Here is a 22,239-nt window from a genome sequence, read left to right on the forward strand (position 1 = left end):
AAGTTGTAGATATTATCCTAACCTTGCACAAAAACTTAAAAATTATGGTTAAAACTGCCATTGTTCCATTGACTGCAGCTTGCAGTTTGATTGCAAATTTAAGATTAATGCTCAAATTAAAAAGTATTTTACCTTTGAGTCAATACAGGGCTCTGGGCAGTCCCAGAGCGGCTTGTGAACTTTCTTTTGTTTTGCAAACAATGCCTAAAAAAGTTTTTCCCTGTGTTCAAGAAAATTTCTTTTTAACAGTGTTACAGATCTATTCAGATGTTTAAAATAATGCTTAAATTCAAAGATTTTTGCTTCTAGTAAACTGGTAATCACTAGAAAATTTTGCCTCTATGTATGGCTAATATAGCTTTACATTATATAAGAAAAATGTTTATTGTTTCTGCTTCTTTATAAGAAGCCAAAAGTTTTAATCTTTCAGTATATATTGTTTCCTAAGTGGAAAGTATTTTATTAACTAATGCTTCTCAAGGGAAGTTTACCTTAAATCCTTGCTCTCACCCAAAAGATTCAGAGACAGTATCCTTTTGTTATTTGGTGTTTTGGTTTGCTGCAAGGGGTTTTGCAGGAAATAAAGAAAGCTTTTATAATTGTTGTTAATTGGTAATTAAAAATTAGTTGTGCCGAAGACAATTCTTTGGCCAGAAAAAACATTATTGTAAAGTCATTTTTCTCATCCTCCCAGCCGATCGTTTGGCCCACGTGGGCCCAACTAGCTGCTGTGGAGCAAAGTCTTAAGACACACAGTTGCCCCTATTCCAGCACAAATAATCTAGTTGTGTGCTGTAGATGGTGTTTTAAAATGCTGAACAATCAAACCTTAATTTATATATTGATAGTCAATGCTGTATCTCTGAGCTCATAATTACTTAAAATTGTTCGTCCCTCAGATACTATTAATTCTCAAATTTACAATTGCTTATACATATTTTTAGTTAATAAATAAATAAATAAATTATGCACGTGTGACTCTTAATAACTTTTCTAGCCTTCTAGTTACAACCGTTCCTTAGGAGGAATAATTGAAAGTGCAATTAGTCACTGCCCCTTTACAGCCAAATATTTAAAATGTTTTGTCCAAAAAGTTATTAATTCAAAAGGTTAGATATTGTAAAATTTTGAACTTTGGCCTCTTAAAGGACAAAAGAGAGAAATTGTATCCCCATATATACTATATAGTGCATTTCCATGCACACTATTTAAAACATACCTTTATTTTCAAAATTTGAGATTAAAATGTCAAATTTAATAAATGCTTTTTAGTATCTTAAAAGGGTCTACTTATTGGCTTATAAATTGATCCTAAAACAGCTACCTTATTAGGAAAGGGAAAAACAGGTTCTCTCCACAGAACTCTACAGAAGCATATTGGTAATTCGTGTGCTGAGCTGACAGGTAAGTTAACTCAGTGTCCTGATTAAAAGGACTAAAAGATTAAATTCATGTTTTAGATCCATCCTTGCTTGTCATTTTTCCAGTTTAGACTAGCTTCTAGCCTTTTAACTTTATGGCAATAGTACATCAGAGACTGTATATTCAGACTTAGTAAAATTAGTCATTTAATAGAGTCATAATGATTTTTCACTCTTCTTCAGTGTGACCAGCCATTCTAACTCAATCTTAGACTGGTCTAATATTCAGTTCAATTATTAGAGATTCCTATATTCTAAATTACCTAGCAAAGTTAATTCAGAGCATTTCCCCAAGGTCACCAAAGGCTCACCTTGCCTTTACCTTATTTGTCCTAAACTTTTTGCAAACTGACATTAAAGGTCAGTCTGCAGCGGAACGCCACTGGCACCCAGTTACTTCTAATTCTTATGCATTGGTAAAATGGAAGGACGCCCTGACTAATAAATAGAAGGGTCCAGATCCAGTTCTAATCTGGGGAAGAGGCTCGGTTTGTGTTTTTTCACGAGATGAAGATGAAGCACGGTGGCTACCAGAGAGATTAATTCGTCAGGTAAACACAGATTCTGTCTCTCCTCGTAAGTATCATTCTAAAGACTAAAATTCCTCTTGAGCTGGGAGTGGAAGCTCTCAAAAAACACTGTTTCCTCTGAGCCAATTCCCCTACAAGAGGCCTGAGATTAACTTTAGCTTTACAATTTGCATCTAAATAAAGTACCTTGACTTCTCCAAACAGAAAATTTACATTACTACACTCTAATTGTTTAGTATTCTTCCTTCTCTCAAGCAGGTCAATCTACATTCTCTGGTTCTCCGCCCCGCCCCTAAGAGCAAACAGGTGGTTCTGCTAATCTCCCTTCCAGGGACATCCCAGCATGTGGCTTTTCAGTCTAAGATAAGATTTAGATTTACCAGGAGAGCTAGGGAAGTAGAAATTTCATATATATTTACAAAGATTAGTTCTTATTTTGATAGGTATAGGCTTAGTCCCTTAACTGGCCTCTGGCTTTTCACCCTTGCTGTTACTGCAAGGTGTCCTTAGTTCCTCAGGCTACTGGGAATAACAGGGATGAGGAGGAAAGACTTTCAGCTCCTAGTTTAACCAAAATTAATGGTGTTAATACTGACATAATTCTTGTCTAGGCCTTGCTAAATCTGAGGTTGACAAGTCTCACATAGAGACCTCGCAATAACTCAGAATTGCGATACTGATTCATAATCATATGAATACGGTATGGGTACCGCTTGGCGCAGGAGATTACTGCGGAGGGAAGGTCCAATTTGACCGTTTCTGAGTTCCCTGTGCGACACACCTGATTTGAAAGAGGTTGGTATCTGACTCCAGCTAAAAACCAAAATACTTACGGCTCTGCCTCCCCTCCCCAAAAGATACCAAGAGCCACAGATGTGAGTTGTTACGATACTCACGGGAGGAATCAGGTTAATGTCCACCCAAGTCAAGGTTAAAGGCCCACTCATCTACGGATGAGAAAATCATTTGATCACCTCTGTTAAGCATTGCCTATTTAAACTTAATTAATAGGGGGGAGAGAGATTGGAGAACTTGCTGTTGTAAGGGCAAGCCCTTCACTGCCTCCCACCCAAAAAATAAAAAAGCCAATTGGCCTTGTACTAGGAGCCAGCCAGTCTTAATCTCTTCTCACTGTTCCCCTGCCTTTCACCCAAAATTGTGGATAATTATCAGTTCAGTGTTATTCTAAAATTGTTTAGCTAAACTCAGCCAGGGTTCCAACGCCCTACTTAAAAGGCAAACAGGTAGCTACCTATTCAGCACTAATTAGCATTATAAAGTCAGAGCCTACAGCCCAGTGCTGGTATTTCAGTCAGTGCTTTTAAGACAGTCTCAGCCAGATACAGTTTACCATTAGAATAGTTAGGGAATCCCACGGAAATAGGTTTTTTCTTTAGCCCTAGGAACTCAGGCAGAACTATTGAACATAGATAATTTTTCTGCCACAGGCCACCCCTTTTTTTTTTATTTTTGTTTTGTTATCTAATGGGGGGAAATGTGGCCTCCCTTCCCCCCAGCCTGGAACCTGCCTGCTCAAGGGTGGAGCTACCGGCTCATTCGTCCTGCCACGCCCACTGCTGGAACCTGCCCTCTGCTGCCTGGAGGCACACACGTGTTCGTCCTGCTACTGGACCCTGAGTTACTTGGCGGGAAATTGGGTTCCCTCCCCCTTCCTTTATAAACTGAGTGTCTGGAAATATTCAATTGAGTCTTGATCCGAATGTTGTCTTGACTCCATTGTTTCTTCCGCCCCGTCTAGATTCCTCTCTTTGCAGGGAACTGCCATTCTCAGTGAACCGTTCGTGTTGTGGACCGCGGGCGGGCCGCAACACAGTCTATTTGGAGTTCTGTAGGCTTCTTGTATGTTCATGGGCATCTCTTTCTTTAGATTTGGGAAGTTTTCTTCTATAATTCTGTTGAAGACATTTGCTGGTCCTTTGAGTTGAAAATCTTCATTCTCATCCACTCCTATTATCCGTAGGTTTGGTCATCTCATTGTGTCCTGGATTTCCTGGATGTTTTGAGTTAGGATCTTTTTGCATTTTCCATTTTCTTTGATTGTTGTGCCAATGTTCTCTATGGAATCTTCTGCACCTGAGATTCTCTCTTCCATCTCTTGTATTCTGTTGCTGATGCCCGCATCTATGGTTCCAGATTTCTTTCCTAGGGTTTCTATCTCCAGCGTTGTCTCACTTTGAGTTTTCTTTATTGTGTCTACTTCCCTTTTTAGGTCTAGTATGGTTTTGTTCATTTCCATCACCTGTTTGGATGTGTTTTCCTGTTTTTCTGTAAGGACTTGTAACTCTTTAGCAGTGTTCTCCTGTATTTCTTTAAGTGAGTTATTAAAGTCCTTCTTGATGTCCTCTATCATCATCATGAAATATGCTTTTAAATCTAGGTCTAGCTTTTCGGGTGTGTTGGGGTGCCCTGGACTGGGCGAAGTGGGAGTGCTGGGTTCTGATGATGGTGAGTGGTCTTGGTTCCTGTTAGTAAGATTCTTACGTTTACCTTTTGCCATCTGGTAATCTCTGGAGTTAGTTGTTATAGTTGACTCTGTTTAGAGATTGTTCTTCTGGTGATTCTGTTACCTCTATCAGCAGACCTGGGAGACAGGTTCTCTCCTCTGAGTTTCAGTGGTCAGAGCACTCTCTGCAGGCAAGCTCTCTTCTTACAGGGAAGGTTCACAGATATCTTGCGTTTGGACCTCCTCCTGGCCAAAGAAGAAGGCCCAAAACAGGACCTTTCCCAGAAGCTGTGTTGCTTTGGTGCACCCTCTCACCTGTGCAGACTAAGTTCCTAAGTCTGGAACCAAGATGGCGCCCGCTGCTCCTGAGGCAGAGGGCTTCCGAGCCAGGCGGACATCTGTCCTCTGGCTGGGAGGGTGGCCGGCCATCTGTGGCCCGAAAAGGGTGCTGCCTCAGCTGCTCTGTGGCTCCCGCCTGTCCCAAAAGCTGTCTGCTTCTGTGGTGCACACTCTCACCTGTGCAGACTAAGTTCCTAAGTTCAGCCGAGTCCAGGAACCAAGATGGCGCCCGCTGCTCCTGAGGCAGCGGGCTTCCGAGCCAGGCGGACACTTGTCCTCTGGCCAGGAGGGTGGCCGGATGTCTGCAGCCCGAAAAAGGTGCTGCCTCAGAGGCTCTGTGGCTCCCACCTGTCCCAGAAGCTGTCCGCTTCTGTGGTGCACCCTCTCACCTGTGCAGACTAAGTTCCTAAGTAAAGAAACTTTAGTAAAGCTCAAAGGTTATCACATAGAATGTGAATTGATCCATTCCTATCTCCTTGTACTAAGGTCAAATCTAAGTGGATTAAGGAACTCCACATAAAACGAGAGACACTGAAACTTATAGAGGAGAAAGTGGGGAAAAGCCTCGAAGATATTGGCACAGGGGAAACATTCTTGAATAGAACAGCAATGGCTTGTGCTGTAAGATCGAGAATTGACAAATGGGACCTCATGAAACTGCAAACTTCTGTAAGGTAAAAGACACCGTCAATAAGACAAAAAGAACACTAACAGATTGGGAAAGAATCTTTACCTATCCTAAATCAGATAGAGGACTAATATCCAATATATATAAAGAACTCAAGAAGGTGGACTCCAGAAAGTCAAATAAGCCCATTAAAAAATGGGGCTCAGAGCTAAACAAAGAATTCTCACCTGAGGAATACTGAATGGCTGAGAAACACCTGAAAAATGTTCAGCATCCTTAATCATCAGGGAAATGCAAATCAAAACAACCTTGAGATTCCATCTCACACCAGTCAGAATGGCTAAGATCAAAAATTCAGGTGACAGCAGATGCTGGTGAGGATGTGGAGAGAGAGGGACACTCCTCCACTGTTGGTGGGATTGCAAGCTTGTACAACCACTCTGGAGATCAGTCTGGAGGTTCCTCAGAAAATTGGACATAGTACTACTGGAGGATCCCACAATATCTCTCCTGGGCATATATCCAGAAGATGTTCCAAGTAGTAAGAAAGAAACATGCTCCACTATGTTCATAGCAGCCTTATTTATAATAGCCAGAAGCTGGAAAGATGCCCCTCAACAGAGGAATGGATACAGAAATTATGGTACATTTACACAATGGAGTACTACTCAGCTACTAAAAAGAATGAATTTATGAAATTCCTAGCCAAATGGATGGACCTGGAGGGCATCATCTTGAGTGAGGTAACACAATCACAAAGGAACTCACACAATATGTATTCACTGATAAGTGGATATTAGCCCAAAACTTAGGATACCCAAGATATAAAATACAATTTGATAAACGCATGAAACTCAAGAAGAATGAGGACCAAAGTGTGGACACTATGCCCCTTCTTAGAATTGGGAACAAAACACCCATGGAAGGAGTTACAGAGACAAAGTTTGGAGCTGTGATGAAAGGATGGACCATCTAGAGACTGCCATATCCAGGGATCCATCCCATAATCAGCTTCCAAAAGCTGACACCATTGCATACACTAGCAAGATTTTGCTGAAAGGACCTAGATTATCGGTCTCTTGTGAGACTATGCCGGGGCCTAGCAAACACAGAAGTGGATGCTCACAGTCAGCTATTGGATGGATCACAGGGCCCTCAATGGAGGAACTAGAGAAAGTGCCCAAGGAGCTAAAGGGATCTGCAACTCTATAGGTGGAACAACATTATGAACTAACCAGTACCCCGGAGCTCTTGACTCTAGCTGCATATGTATCAAAAGATGGCCTAGTCGGCCATCACTGGAAAGAGAGGCCCATTGGACTTGCAAACTTTATATGCCCCAGTACAAGTGAACGCCAGGGCCGAAAAGTGGGAGTGGGTGGGTAGGGGAGTGGGGGGGAGGGTATGGGGGACTTTTGGGATAGCATTGGAAATGTAAATGAGGAATATACCTAATAAAAAATATTAAAATAAATAAATAAATAAATGTCAAAAAAAGGAAAACACTAGAAACAGTGTACAAAATCATTTTCTGTAAATGAAACGTAAATTCGAAATAAATGAAATGTAGTTCAAACATGGGTTCTCCTCCCAAGATTTCATAATACAGATATGCAAATATTTCCCAAAGCAAAGATATCAGAAATATTTACATATACATGTAAACATTGGTATTCAAGATGGGGCGGGGGGCGGGGGTTAGAAGGTAGAGCCAAGCAGTGGTGGTGCACACCTTTAAATCCCAGCACTTGGAAGACAAGGCAAGCTGATTTCTGAGTTCTAGGCCAGCCTAGTCTACAAAGCGAGTTCCAGAACAGCTGGGGATACAGAGAAACCCTCAAAAACAAACAACTAAACAAACAAACAACTAAACAAAGTACAGAGAATTCAAGTTCCCATCAATGGATGGATAGACAGACAGAATGTGGTATGTACACACTAAAATATTTCCAAGCCTTCAAAGAAAAGAAAACTAGAAAGATGCTTCAACACTGACTTTATGCCATGTGAAATAAGTCAGTCACAAAATGATAAGAACTATTTGAACGTACTGGTTCAGGCTCCCTAGGACTGACCGTCTAATTCTTACAGGCAGAGTGGAATGCCAGAAGAAATGGGATGCAGCTTAATGGAAATAGTTTCAGATTATTTGAGTTACCTATGGAGATTGGTTGAACAAACTGTGAGAGTATCTAGCATTACTACCCATTTACTTAAAAATAAGCGAGATGAAATTTCTGTTGTGTGTTTTGCCATAACTGAATCACAGTTGAATGGCTGTGGCCAGGAATGACCAAGTGCTTAAGAAGACTCAGGCTAAGGTCAGAGGAGGGTGGGGGTGGGGCTGCAGGGTGAGAGACTACATAGGCTTTATAGACCACAGGGAGCTCTGTGGACTTCCTTAAGCAGCAGGAAGGCCTGGAAGACTTATAAGATCCACTTCTGGCTGGGAAACAGCCATCAGTCACCATTAAATCAGTCAGTACCTGCGGGTCTCCAGATGGTAGGACAAAGTCAAGGGCCCTGCTAGAGGATGGGGGTGGAGCAACAGGACAATGAACTGGCTGTTGGAAACAAGTCTCAAATCCCTTTGGGACTTAGCCTGTGTGTGTAGCCCTAGTCACCACCTCAGAATTCTTCAAGGAGCATTACCGTGTGTTCCGACCAACCCTTGGGACGCGGGCTAGACAAGTGGTTGCAGGGATGTGGACATTTTTCAGCTCTCCTAGCTGCTAGCAGTCTCTAAATGTTCCCTCAAGGTCAACTCCACCACGTGATCTTTGGCTTCATCTCTGGCAATATGTTTGAGTCTTTCTCCTATTACAAGGAGCACCAGATTCTCCAAAGGTACACTGAGTCACATATCACAACAACTACTTTCCTCAGTAGCTACTTCTTGTTTGATCAGAAAAAGAAAGACAATAGCGTGGTTCCAATTTTCTAATGAGTTATGGGAACTGGAGCTTTGCTCAAACAAACTCATACCTGGTTTTTAAAAAGTATTTTAAAATCAGTTGCTCACTAACACATATGACACAGCTTCTGGGGCTAGAGATGGCAGGCACCAAGGTTAAGAGGGCTTGCTGCTGGTTTTTAGGTACCCAAGTTCAGTTCTAAGCACCTACATGGTGGCTAATAACCATCTCTAACTCCAGTTTCAGGAGATCCAATGCTTCTATCTGACCTGTGTAGGCATGTGGTACACATATATGTGGGCAAAGACTCATACAATAAATTAAAAGAAATCTTTTAAAAAATAATTCCTTAAAAAAAAACACACTGGTCGGGTGGTGGTGGCACACACCTTTAATCCCACCAGAGGCAGGTGAATCTCTGAGTTCAAGGCTTATCTGGTCTATAGAGTACCAGACAACCAGGGCTACATAGAGAAACTCTCTCTCAAAACCAACCACACAATCAAATAAAAAAACAAGAACAACAACAAAAAAATCATGCTGTTCTTATTTTCTAAGTGGCCCTTGTAGACCATTGTTCTCAGGAAGGACACAATGTGGGTGGAGACTTGTATGTCTCTAGAAGGGTAATGTATTTAGGCTATTAAATTAGTGAATTAAATGGTCAACAGTCACAGCAAAATGTGTCCTGGGGCCAGCACACAAAGTGGTCCTGGCGTGTTACTTGCACACTCCCTGTATGGAGGCCTGCTGCAGGAAGCAGCCAAGGTTCTGCATTTCCACTAAGTAGTATGCTCTTAACTAGTTTTCTCCCCACATCACCATCTCTCACACGTCTACTTTGAAAAAGAACACGTTCACGAAATTCATCATTATAAAGAGAAGCACACAGTTAAGCAGGGGTAAATGGATGGGGATGACGGGCACCCTCCATTTTAGGGGTCCAGGAGGGAGGAGTGGAGAATGGAGATCTGAGCATGTGCTGGGATGGAGGTGAGAGATGAGACTGCTTCTCTCCAGTTGTGACCACACAGCAAGTGCAGCAGCAATTCCTGTTACTTTAAAAGCAAAGTGAGATCATAGGATTTTTACAGTACTGGAGACTAATTCAAGAAGTTTAAAGACATTGAATGGGCCCATCCTAAGTAAGCCAAAGAAAACTTATCTACAGGAAATCTCCAACCACAAGCCATCTGTTTGTAACCAGCAGTCTGGCTGACCTCTGACCCTTCCCAATACCAACATTCTATGGGTTTCTGTGCTGACAGCCAACTGTTTCCACATTATTTCAGATCATTTCTATTATATATAAATCTGGGATATGGACTTGAAAAAAATTACAGTGAACAAAATCACAGGGCAAATGGGGCTGGGGATGTGGGTCAGTGGGGCATGGATGATGGGGCCTTAGCTCTGTTCAAAGAAATGGGGGGGGCACTGGGAAGGAGGGAAGGAGAGACAGAGACAGAGACAGACACAGATGGAGGGAGATAGAGGGAGACAGAGAGACAGAGGGGGAAGGGAAGGGAAGGGAAGGGAAGGGAAGGGAAGGGAAGGGAAGGGAAGGGAAGGGAAGGGAAGGGAAGGGACAGACAGATAGACACACATACAAACACACACAGAAATGGAGGAGGAGGGGAAGGACATAGATATATATAGACACACACACACAAAGAGAAAGAGGGAGGGAAGGGAGGAGTAGACATATCGAGAGACACAGATACAAGCACACACACACAAACACACACACACACACAGAGAGAGAGAGAGAGAGAGAGAGAGAGAGAGAGAGAGAGAGAGAGAGAATGAGACAGAGGGAGAGGGAAGGGAAGAGACAGATAGACAGAGACACAAGACACACACATAGAGAAAGGGAGGGGGAGGAGGAGGGAGAGAAGGGACCCAGATACAGACACAGACATACAAACAAACACATGCACACACATACACACACAGAGAAAGGGGGAGGGAGCAAAAGGCAAGGGAGGGGTGGACAGATAGAGAGACATAAACACACAGAGAGTGAGAGAGACAGAGAGATAGAGGGAGACAGAGAGACACATGCAGAGAAAGGGAGGGGAGGGGAAGGGAGGGGAAGAACATAGATACACATAGATGCACAGACAAACACACACACACACACACAGAGAGAGAGAGAGAGAGAGAGAGAGAGAAGGAGGGGGAGGGGGAGAGAGAGAGAAAAGAAAAGAAAAGAAAAGAAAAGGAAAAGAAAAGAAAAGAAAAGAAAAGAAAAGAAAAGAAAAGAAAAGAAAAGAAAAGAAAAGGCATCAAATGAGCACCTGGGGCAAATGTTTCAGTTCCCAGACAAAGGATTCCTCCTGCCAGAAAGTAAAAAGCTCCAGAACTTACATGAAAGACGGAAAATCATCAGAAAAACGGGCAAAGCATACGAACAGACAGTTCACAGAGAAGGGAAACACAGGCGGCTCTCATGCGCTGAAAATGATGCTCCGCTTTACCAAGAGGGAGAAATGTAAATCAAAGCTACACTGAGATACTGGATCACACCGGATCAGATGGGCAAGAATCCCAAGCCTAACAATGCCGCCTTGCAGGGGCTGTGGAGAAGTCTGTCTTTCATAGTACTGGTGGGAGTGCCAAAGAGTACTCTCACCTTCGAGGGTCATTTGGCCATGTCTGTTAGGTTATGAAGGCACTGAGCCTTTGATACAACAATCACAGTTCTGGGGACTTACCATTTAGATAGTACTTGTCCCATGGTAAAGATGGTGTAGCCTCCCAGCTATGCACTAGAGCACTGTTCAAGAGTAACACAGCACTGAACTGTTTTTACCTGTAGGGAACTGGCACACATAGACACATATGTGGGTCTCCTCCTGAGATTTCTTAAGACATCCATGCAAATATTCCTCAATCCCCAAACATCGGAACTTGGAAGCGCGAGGCTCAGCCTGCAGTGCATCAGGGTTACTCCCAGTGGCAAAGGCTACCCTTTGAGGTGTCTTTGCAAAGCAACAAGGTCTTTCATACAGGCCATGCACGAGAAAGTCAGACGCTCACTTCTAGAACTGCTCTTTGCCATCCATGACTCTCCAATTCAGTTGCTCGGTGGACGATGAGAATAAGGCAAACTCCTGGTGGTGCATGCCTGTAACCTCAGCACCTGGGAGCTAGAGGCAGGGGGATCAGAGGAATTCATGGCCAGCCTGGGTCAGGGACCTTGTCTCCACCCCATCCAGATATAAATAGATCGGGTCAGTGAGATGGCTCAGGAGAGAAAGGTGAGAACTGACCTCTACACACACAAGGTAATCAATCATCAATCAATCAACGAATCAATCAGTGTCAGAGCTGATAAAAGTGGCATGGATGAGAGCATGTATTGCTCTTGTAGAACATCCAAGTTTGGTTCCCACACCCACACCAGATGGCTCACAAACCAGCTCCAGGGAATGCAACATCCTCTTCTAGATGTCCAAAGCATCTGCACTCACATGTACATACCCCCTCCCCTATATAGCCACATCATTAAGAAATACGTGTAAAAAAAAAAACCCTAAAAATAAAATAAACTGCTTTTTACCACAAAGCTCTAAGAATAAACTAGACAAGTAACTTATAAAGCCATAAAGTGCTCTATGAATAGAGACAACTATCACTACTATTTCCCACATGAAGAGAACAGTCCTGTGCACTCCTTTAGAACACACACTGCAATGGCTACCGTAAGTCCTTTGTTGGGCAGGCCCTATGCTAAGCATGTCTGTTAAGTGACATCATTTACTCCCTGTGATCCCGAGTGTTATCCCTGTTTACTGACATGGCAGCTGTGGCTCGAGGACAGCAAGAACTGTCACATGATCTGTAGCCGGAGTGGGCCACGGCCATAGAAGCCAGTGGCCAAACCCATCCCCTCCTCACTAGGCTTCTCTCCTGCCTGACTGTCTTTCAAATTCCAGCAAAACAGTCCAGTCCTTAAATCTTGAAGGCTTAAGCCACTCCCTGAGATGGCAGGAGAGAGAAGAATCTAGAACATGCAGGGATACACATACTCACGCGCTCGCGCACACACACACACACACACACACACACACACACACAGAGCCTTCAGCAGGATTCTGACCTCCCAACCTGGACGATGGAAGACGGGGTCACTGATTTCTTAAGTAAAAGCACCAAGATGTTTTTCAGAGTGTGTGTGTGCACAAATACATGGATACATATACATATGGTTGTGCGTTAAATTGTGTCCCTCACCTCCAAAAATCACGTGGAGCACCTAGTGCCTCACAATAATATTCCATTTGGATAGGGTCTTGACAAAGGAAAGAAGTTAAAATGAGGTTATTAGGGTTGGGACTCACTTCAATACAATTTGTGTCCTTAAAAACCTGGGAAATATTGATACAGAGACAGACACACAGGAGGAAGGTGGCAGCCATCCACAAGCCAATGAGACGGGCTCTTTTCCTGGCAGGTGCAGAAGGAACCACCAGTGTTGACATCGGATTCAAATTTCTAGGACCCAGTAGGTTGCCTTGCAATCCCGCCTTGTGGTGGTACTTTGTATCCACTTCCTTAAGAAACATACTCTCTTTCTATGCATGGGTCCCCAAATGAAAGATGTAGGTGACAATCTCCCAGGCTCACTCAGCCTCTTATTGCATGTTTTGGAATTGATTTTCACCCATTTGATAGCAAAGTAAGAAGACAAAGGATGATTTTTTTTATAGCATAAGAGGAGGTAGGAACTATGAGAGAAGACTAGAGAGGACTCAGGAATTGAAGCCCACAGCTTCTGAGTCATCTCCTTGAAGAACCAGCCCTTTCTCTGAGGCTGTAAACCTCACGGCAAGAAAATCTCTGAGATTCCTAGGTATCAGGCACACACTTCGGATCTCTATGCATTCACAGTCTGTGGCTTCCTATGACACACCCTAACATGGCACACCATGCAGTAGGCTGCCACGCCACAGAACACTTACAGGTGTCGAACACGTGGACATCAGAAAAACGTCACCAAGAGTCAGGAAGAAGTGTCAGTTCTTTTGAGTCACATGAACCAGCCACAACAACAACAAAAAAAGTAGAAGTTTTTCTTTACATTTAAAATTTTAAAAAGTTAAATCAGGGCTTTGTGCATAGGCAAAAACAACAGTCTCAACAAACCTGTTAATCTAAGGGCAAAAGAAATATTTTTGAAAATACAGCTGACTAGCAAAATGCCCCTGGATCTCGAGCATCAAGCTTCGAACCAGCCTGGCACCTCAGAAGTCCTGGCTAAGTGAAACCCGCAGAGATGCCTCACTGAACAAAACAGACCAGCAATTCTCAACCTGCCACGACCCTCTCACAGGGGTTGCGTCAGATACCCTCATATCAGATATTTACATCATGATAACTACAGCAATCCCTCTGTACACCCAGTTCCCCTCTGTCTCAGACTCCCACAGATGTAAGGGTCACGGGTCCAGGCTGCAGTGTGCTCACTGTAAGCAGCTTCCATCTCCAAATTCACTCAGTCATACTCCCTAGCTCTCCCACCCCAGCCCCCACCAAATATTTACAGTTCAGGGGTTTGAATGAGAATGGCCCCCATAGGCACATATATTGAATGCCTGATCCCTCCCCCACTTGGTGGAACTCTTTGGGAAGGATTAGGAGGTGTGGCCTTGTTGGAGTAGTGTGTCAGTGGGGATGCAAAAGCCCACGCCATTCCCAGTTAGCTCTCTCTCTAATACTGCTTCAGCACCTTGGATGTTAATCCTCTGAAACTATAAGCAAGCCCCCAATAAACTTTCTTTTCTTAGTTCCATTGGTTATGGTGTATCTTCACAGCAAAACAAAGAGTATATAAGACATGAAAAAAACAAAAAAAAAATTGAATAAGGAAAGAAAGATCTAAATGAGTCACTACACTAGTGGCTCTCCTCATCTTAACCTTTGAGAGCACAGGAACATCTTAAAGACTACAAAGCCATCAATTTGCAACTAGTTTACCTGGCTGCCGGATGTGGTCTGGGCTAATTCGTGTCTCTCCTAGAATTTATATTTTGATATACTACCTCCCAGGACCCTAGAATGTGCCCTCATTTGAAAACAGGGTCTTAGCTGATGTAAATAGTTAAGATGATGTCATAGTGGACTAGGGAAATTCAGCAGACACTGACACACACGGAGGGAACGGCATGCAAAGCTGATGTGGAAAGAAGCCGAGGATAGATCTGCTTCCCTCCCTCACACCTGCAGAGGCAGAGAGGCCCAGAGGCCCGAGGATCTCAGATAGCAAGATTCCAAACTGAGAGGAAAGAAATAACTGATGATAAGGTCACTAGGTTGCTCAGAACGAAACTTGTAGCAGTCCTGAAGCTGGAGACAAGAGCAGCAGAGACTAGTGAAGAAAGAGTCTCTTCGACCATGCACTGAGTTCCTTCGAACCCAAAAACCCCAGCCAGGAAGACCTAGGGACTTACAACTGAGGACAGAGTAGCTCACATTGGTCAGGCAGGCGCAGGAGAGGCTGAGGAAGGAGTTGGTTAGAAGGAGTGTCATGAGCTCAAGGCCACCACTCTACCAAAATCCAACTTTAAACTGACTGGAGTGACATACATATTATAAAGAAGAATTTCTAGAAGGTGGAGTTTAACTTCCTGCCCCAAAGAGACTCAAGAGCAGGGATTTAGAAATTACAACCCTCAACAAACCTGTTACTGTAAAATGCTTTTGTCTCCTGCGGGCCAGGAAAACTGGCACTACCATACTCAGTTGGCCATCACAGGAGCTCAAAAAAAAAAAAAAAAAAAAAATTAAGCAGGCTGTTCTGAGTCCATTGTCTCTCTTGTTTTCTGCTTGTCTTGTTTCAAATAGCCTCAACTGGTAAGATTCCCAAGACAGACAACTGAACGATACCTTTGTGTAGCTCTGGTTGTCCTGAAACTCACTCTGTAGACCAGGCTGGCCTCAAACTCAGAAATCTGCCTGCCTCCGTCTCTCAAGTGCTGGGATTAAAGGCGTGCGCCACCACTGCCCAGCAGCTGAACGATACCTTATCTTCCGTTGCTAAAGTAACTGAAACCCCACCATCTCGCCGGCACTCTAGTGGCCCTTCACCCAGGGTACACAGACATAGAGGAATGTTCCAGAGCAGGATTCAATAGTCACATCCTGGTAAAGGCTGACCCCGGCTGCTCCGGGCTCACCAGCAGCACTCGCCCATGAGTACACCCAGTCACATGTTTCTCAAGTGAGAGTTTCTCCATCTACACATGCTGGTCCCTCAGCTAGAACTGTCCTGTCCACTCTGTTCACAGCTGTGGATTCTCCACTGCACTATAAAGGCAGGTTATTAGAAGAATTTGTCACCAGGCCTGTATGTGTGTGTGTGTGTGTGTACACGCGTGCACGTACTTTTCCTTGTGCATGTGTGTGTTTCATCTCATAGCTCTGTGTGTTTCCTTCATCACCCTACTGCTATTACCATTATCTACTTATTTATTGTACATCTTTCCCTTAAATTGTTTTACAACCAGGACCATTGTGCAAGAGACACAGGAATATTTGTCTAGAGTGAGCAATTAAGTAATTAACCTAATGAACGTATGATTCAAGAGGCACACTTCCAAGATACAATGGGAAATTCTTTATGCCCAGCAGCTCTGACAGGGGCCTAACCAGGAACGCAGTCTGTAGTTCTCATCCCAGACTGTGAGATGGATGGTTAAGGCATTGCTTGCTATACATTTCTCCAAGAAGGAGTTAAAAGGATGCCTTAGGCACATGCTTGCTCAGTTTTATTACTTTTGTGTTGCTGTAGCAATGTCTGACAGAAACAACTTAAGAAGCCAGCTGTGAGGGAGCCTGCCTGTAACTCAACACCAGAGGGCCAGAGGCAGAAGGATGAACACAGGGTCAAGGCTTACTGTGTCTAGTGAGTTCCAGATCAGTCAGGGCTACACAAAAAAGCCCTTTCTCAATTAACCCTGAGAGTGGGAGGTGGTCTTTGCCAACTATGAGTTAGACAAAGGATTAATTGCTAGGATAAATGAAGAACTTCAAAAACTAAACATCCAACCCCACCCCAACCATCCAATCAGAAGTGGGCTCATGAACTAAGCAGACAGTTCTCAAAGAATCATAAAAGGGGGATGGCCTTGTCGGTCATCAGTGGGAGGAGAGGCCCTTGGTCCTGTGAAGGCTTGATGCCCCAGTATAGGGGAACGCCAGGACCAGGAATGGGAGTGGGTGAGTTGGGGAGTAGGGTGGGGGGGAATAGGGGATTTTGGGAAGGGAAACTAGGATAGGAGTTAACATTTGAAATGTAAATAAAGAAAATAGCTAATAAAAAAAGAATATACACAAATAAACGGAAAAAAGAAAAGGAAAAAAGAGGAAAAAAATGTTCAAAATTCTGGCCATCAAAGACATGCAAATGAAAACTGTTTTGAGAGCCCAGCTCATTCCAGTCTGAGTAGCTATCCTCAAGAAGACAAACAACAACACACGAGGCAAGGATACAGGGAATGTTTTGGAGGGAGTGTAAGCCCAGAGAGCCACTGTGGAGGGATACACCCATAGGCCTGTCAGCATCCCACACAGACACTGGCACATCCACGTTGAACTCCTGCACCATTCTCAATAGCTAAGAAATGGAACCAGCCTAGACATCCATCACTAGATGAGAGAATAAAGTAAATGTGTAATTTTTTTTTTTAGCCATAAAAACAAATGACACCAGGAACAAAAAAATGGATGGAGCTGGAGATTATGTTAGATAAAAAACAAGCCAGTTTTGAAAAGACAAATACTATGTGCTTCATCTCCTGCAAGGAATCTATATTTAAATTTATATTCGTATGTGTGTATGTTTGTGTGTGTGTGTGTAACTGTGTGTATGTGCGTATATTTGTGTGTGTATGTGTATGCACGTGTATGTCTGTATATATGTATGTTGTGTATACAGATGTATGTGTATGTATGTGTGTGCATGTGTATATGTGTGTATGTATGTGTGTGTGTGTATGTGTATGTGCACACACACACACACACACACACACGCACATGCACAAGTATGGAGGTTATGGAAGTAGAAAGGAGGAAGAAAGTGATGCAACACCTGGTCCAGGAAAGCAACAGAAGTCTGTGGTGAGAAGAAAGGGGACCAAGAAAGGAAGACATGGAGTGCGGGAGGCTGTGGGAGGGAGGATGAACAAGAATAAGGCACAACGACCCAGATGTATGACAATGCCAATGGAACTCATCCCAAGATAATTTTATAGAATAATAATTTGGGCTGGAGAGGTGGCTCAGGGATTAAAAACATAGGTGGCTCTTCCAGAGGACCCAGGTTGGATGCTCAGCACCCACATGATAGCTCACAACTGTCTGAAACTCCTCTTTCAGGGGATCCAATGCTGTCTCGCATCCGAGGACACTGCATAGACATGGTAAACAGGCACGCATTAAGGCAAAACACCCATATACATAAAACAAAATAGTAACTTTTTAATTAGGAGAAACGGAGAGAGAATGAGTCCACACATGGGTGATGGTTGTGTGATTTTGTCATGAAGCCATGTCTCCTTCATTTTTGATTTTTGTCACCCCGAGAGAAGATGTTACCTTATAGTTCAATAGGGTTAATGGAATGACTAAACCAGTCTATGACTTTCAGGAAAGAAGAAAGAAGGAAAACAAAATGCTCCCAACCAAGCTAGCTTCAGTAAGAGGCCTCTTCCAGTGGAAGAAAGAGAAAGGAGGGAGGCAGGGGAGAGGAGGGAATGAAAGGAGAAGGGGAAGGAGAAATGGAAGGGAGGAGGAAGGATGGGTGGGCCACTTGCTCACTGTTAAGACTTTCAAAATGTTAGACTAGAACAATTATTATCACGTGGGAAAGATCTGTAACACTCTAATACCAAACATTTTGCAAGTTCCCCAGGCTGAGAGGAGCTCTCAAGTCTCACTTCCCACAGCCAAGAATGCTCTTCCTCCCTTACCACAGCCTCTCAGTTTGACTCTCCAAAACAGGAACTATACTAGATACCCGAAGCAAGGATCCCCTCAGGATCTGGCTAGATTGGTTACAGGAATACGTTCATGTGAAGTTCATGGCTACAGTTCCATGAGCCAGAGTCATACACTCACCTCCCAGAGACACTCCCCCAGAGCCAGATAAAGACCCTCATATAAAAGTGAAGACCATTCAACCTCTCCCAAATGATGAGAGGAGAACTAACTTGGCAAGCAAACTCCCCTCCTTCCTTCATCAAGGGGGAACCTGGTATTTTACAGCTGGGACCGAGTCATGCCTCATTCCAAGGCTGAGACCTCAGAAAATCCAAGGCTGCAGAAATACGGCCCCAAAGCTGAACCTGGCCAGCAGATGCATAGTCTTCTTTCTGTTGTCTTTCCTGCGTGGCGTTCACCCAAGTAGCTGCCAACATTTAAAGGTGAGGTGTTTATACATAAGATGAAATGTCTTCTGGTGCTCTTGGGATGGAAATCATCTCAAGAGGGAGATGACTCAGCTCCTGTGCTGACTTGACTTCATTGTCTACTTGAATAGACTGAGGAATGTCTGCAGATTGGGCACATCCCCACGTCAGACCATGAGGACTCTGACCTAACCAAACGATGAGTCCCTTCATACCATCGTAACAGGATAAGATCACTGGGAAATGGGGAAGATGGCAGGGGCTTACCTAGAAGGGGTAGACTCCTGGGTATGCACCCTTGCTGGTACCTTGCCCCAGCCTCCTTCCTCTATTTACCCTTTCTCTGCTTCCTTTATTGTCATGGGCTGAACAGCTATCGTCTGTCACATGCTTCTGCCACCATTATGGCTTAAGTACACAGACCCAAGCAGCCATGACAAGAGCACCTGAAAGCGGGAGCCCAAATATACCTTTCCATCCTTGAGGCTGTTTCTCTTAGGTATTTGGTCACAGTGATGATAAGGGCAACTGTAGAGCCACTCTCGTGGCTCGTCCAAGTACAGAGCTTCCTTCCCGCCATGTTTTTATGCTCCACTGAAGTACATCTAACCCACTTTCTTCATGGAAAACTTAAAAAGAAAGGCCATGCTCTTGATCAGTGGACATTCCTGACAGACATCAACACCACCTACTTTAGAGGAAAGGGCTAGAAAGCACACGTAGCACCCCATAGCGTGGTATTTTTTGATTCAGGTCCTACGGTAGAGAACAGAGGGCAGGAGCTGCTGCCACCTGACTTGGGGAGCAGAGCACACTGGAGCCCAAGGGAAAGGTCACAGGCATAGAGAAAAACAGAGAAATCTTCCCCAGTCCTTCAGGGCTAACAGGACCCGGAGGGACAAGGAGCGGTTTTCCTTACCTGCTGTAGGCACACTAATGTTATACTGAGGTAAAATAAATAGGAAGGCAGTCTTGGCTGTGACCTGGAAAACAAAGGACAAGGTTTCTGTTTACTCCCTGGGCCACATGAAAAGAACAAGCCAGGCTATCTCCTACACCCACTCCAGGATGCAGGCTTCTACCCACCCCAGAGTTAACACAGTTCTGAGCCACCCTTCCAGGATGCAGCCTTCTACCCACCCCAGAGTTAACACCAGCTCTGAGCCACCACTCCCAGTACCTGCACTGCAGAGAAACACAGCCCTAGGCCCCAGATGATGGCTACACTTGTGTTCACTTGCTGTATGAAGCAAGCTGTATTGACAGGCAGAACAATTTGTTCACTCGTTCATGTACTGACTCAGTTCTGGGCACCCAGTTCTGTGGAAGGTCACAGCTTAAAGGTGCCAAAGCCAGACTTCTTGGACATTTCAGTTGCCTACACACTGGACAGTAGCCCTGATGTTAACTTAAGCTTCAGAAACAGTGGGTTCTAGCTGTTAATTTCACATATTCCCCTTTGTCAAACTGGGAATGAGACCTCACAAACCCCACAATACTGGTTTGGTTTTTTGGTGTTTTGCTTGTTTTGTTTTCTGAAAGCTATCTTTACATGACTGTGGTCCCCATCTGGTTATAAATAGTAAAATTAGTTCTAAGACAGTTTCAAGCAGGTGTGAGATGGCAAATGTGGAGTTGAAGCTGAGACGCAGAAATCTATGTTTGCTTGCTGAGTAGCTATGTAACCATGCGGAAGTCATTTCAAACCCTAAACCAAATCTCTTCTTGTCTATAGAGTTGTGGATATGTGCAGTGCCTCTGCTGTGTACTACTGACTGGCCTGGTACTGAGCTCTCTAATGGCATTCTTTCAAATTCCAGAGATGTCCAGACAGGACCAAGAAGTGCTCCGTGAGGCATGCACAGGGTCAGGTGAAGAAAGTCACTTCCCCAGAGGCTCTGAAGACACCTCCTCAGTCAAGGGTTATGGGAAATCCTCCAAACATAGAGGTCAGAAAGTTGTCTGCAGAGAGTGGGGCTAGGGAGGGAGGGATACACCAGCCCATGGCCAAGGCACTGTGGAAACAAGTGAAGGAAGGACGGTGTCTGCCTTTAGCCTATCCTACAGATCCAACCATATCCTTTAAGAAAGAAAAGATCCTGCCGTTACTCTTCAGTGAGGTATCATTTACTTATAGGCAGCTCTGTACCCAGAGTCTTCATGTATCCGTGCTGATGCCTTGTGCATCCTCTGTCAAGTTTGTAAGGAAAGAACAGGTATGAGAAGGTCCCCTTCTCCACTCTGCAGCCCCTGAAACTGATTCCTTTGGTCCTTAAGACAGTGCTCTGCATCCCTGACCCCCTTCCAGCCCAAATGCCTGCATTTTCTTTACAATGATGTGCTTGGCTCCAGCCTAAAGACTGCCATTAGATCCCTCTTCCTCTACGACTCCTTGTGACTTACCAATGTGCGTCTCTCTTAGGCATCATGCTGACCCTTAACTGTGAGGGTCACTACTTCTCGAGATCACTCCTTCATAGGCAGGAGAGCCAATACTGTACTATGCTGTGCTATTGTTTCTCCACAGCAGGCGCTCACCTCCTAAGTGAAGGTAGGGATCCCACCTTCTCAGTTTTCCTTGCATGCCCCTTCAAATAGCTAACCCAGAAGAGATAAGCACTAGGTGATTAAGACAAAGAAAAGAAATGCAGCTCACTTCTTTTAACTGTAAGTCGCTAGTCTCTAGTGGGAAGTGCCCTCTGTTACCAAAGGCCTGTTCCTTGGCCATCAGGTCTAAAACTCTGAGCCCACTCTCTCCTGGCTTGTGATCATCTGAGTCAGGCTAGAGGAGGTGCTGCCCAGTGCCTCAAACACCCACAGTCTTCTGCTGTCCTGCTCCTAGAGCAGCCATGGGTCTTCAATGGGGCGAGTTGAGCCCTCTTCAAGTTGGCCAACATCCATTTGTCAGATGCACTATAATTCTATGTGTAGAGGACCTCTGTTCAACCATGCCTGTGGCAGAGTCCCTGAAAGAACTTGAAATTTTTCTATATCCAGGCCATACCCCCCCTCCATCCCCCCACCCCCCCAGGCAACTAACTATGCTGCTGAATGAGTACAGTTGAGCTGGCTCATCAGCAGTCTAACACACAGTCTCGGAGCCATCACACTTAAAACAAACTAACAAGACAAGACAGATAAACAAAGCCCAGGAAGTAGCCATTTAGTATATGAGTGACACACAGTTTTGCTTGAGCCCTGAATATATAGTCGATTTTCATGCGTGGCAGTTCTATGGAAACTTGCAAACACCAAAACTGCACCCAAGGGAAATACAAAGTTAGGGTGCTAAAAACCAGTCACATTTCACCAAGAGATCGACATGCAACCTTGCTTTGGGTGTGCTTCTAAAAGGCACCTTAGTTGATACATACTGCTGGTTCATTAACACTGAACTCTTGGTCAACAGGACTACTGTAGCTCATGTCCAAATGAGGCGACTGAAGGCATGGCTTCTCCATAAGGCATGCCGCCTCCTTCTTAAGATTAGGGATAGCACGTCAGCAAAACACTTAAGGGCCATGGTAAAG

General features: G+C 44.2%; 1 protein-coding gene across 2 annotated transcripts in view; it reads right to left on the reverse strand.

Moving 5' to 3' along the window:
- Positions 1–22,239, reverse strand: part of Tram2 (translocation associated membrane protein 2) — an 86,772-nt gene that overhangs the window by 26,498 nt on the left and 38,035 nt on the right. For both annotated transcript variants that reach the window (XM_085835900.1, XM_021161191.2), the window contains exon 2: positions 19,629–19,692. In XM_085835900.1, the coding sequence (XP_085692026.1) occupies positions 19,629–19,692 (64 nt within the window). The remainder of the gene's footprint in view (positions 1–19,628; positions 19,693–22,239) is intronic.

This window comes from Mus caroli, unplaced genomic scaffold (assembly GCF_978045245.1).
Source record: "Mus caroli unplaced genomic scaffold, Mus_caroli_1 scaffold_1, whole genome shotgun sequence".
In the NCBI taxonomy this organism is placed as follows: domain Eukaryota; kingdom Metazoa; phylum Chordata; class Mammalia; order Rodentia; family Muridae; genus Mus; species Mus caroli.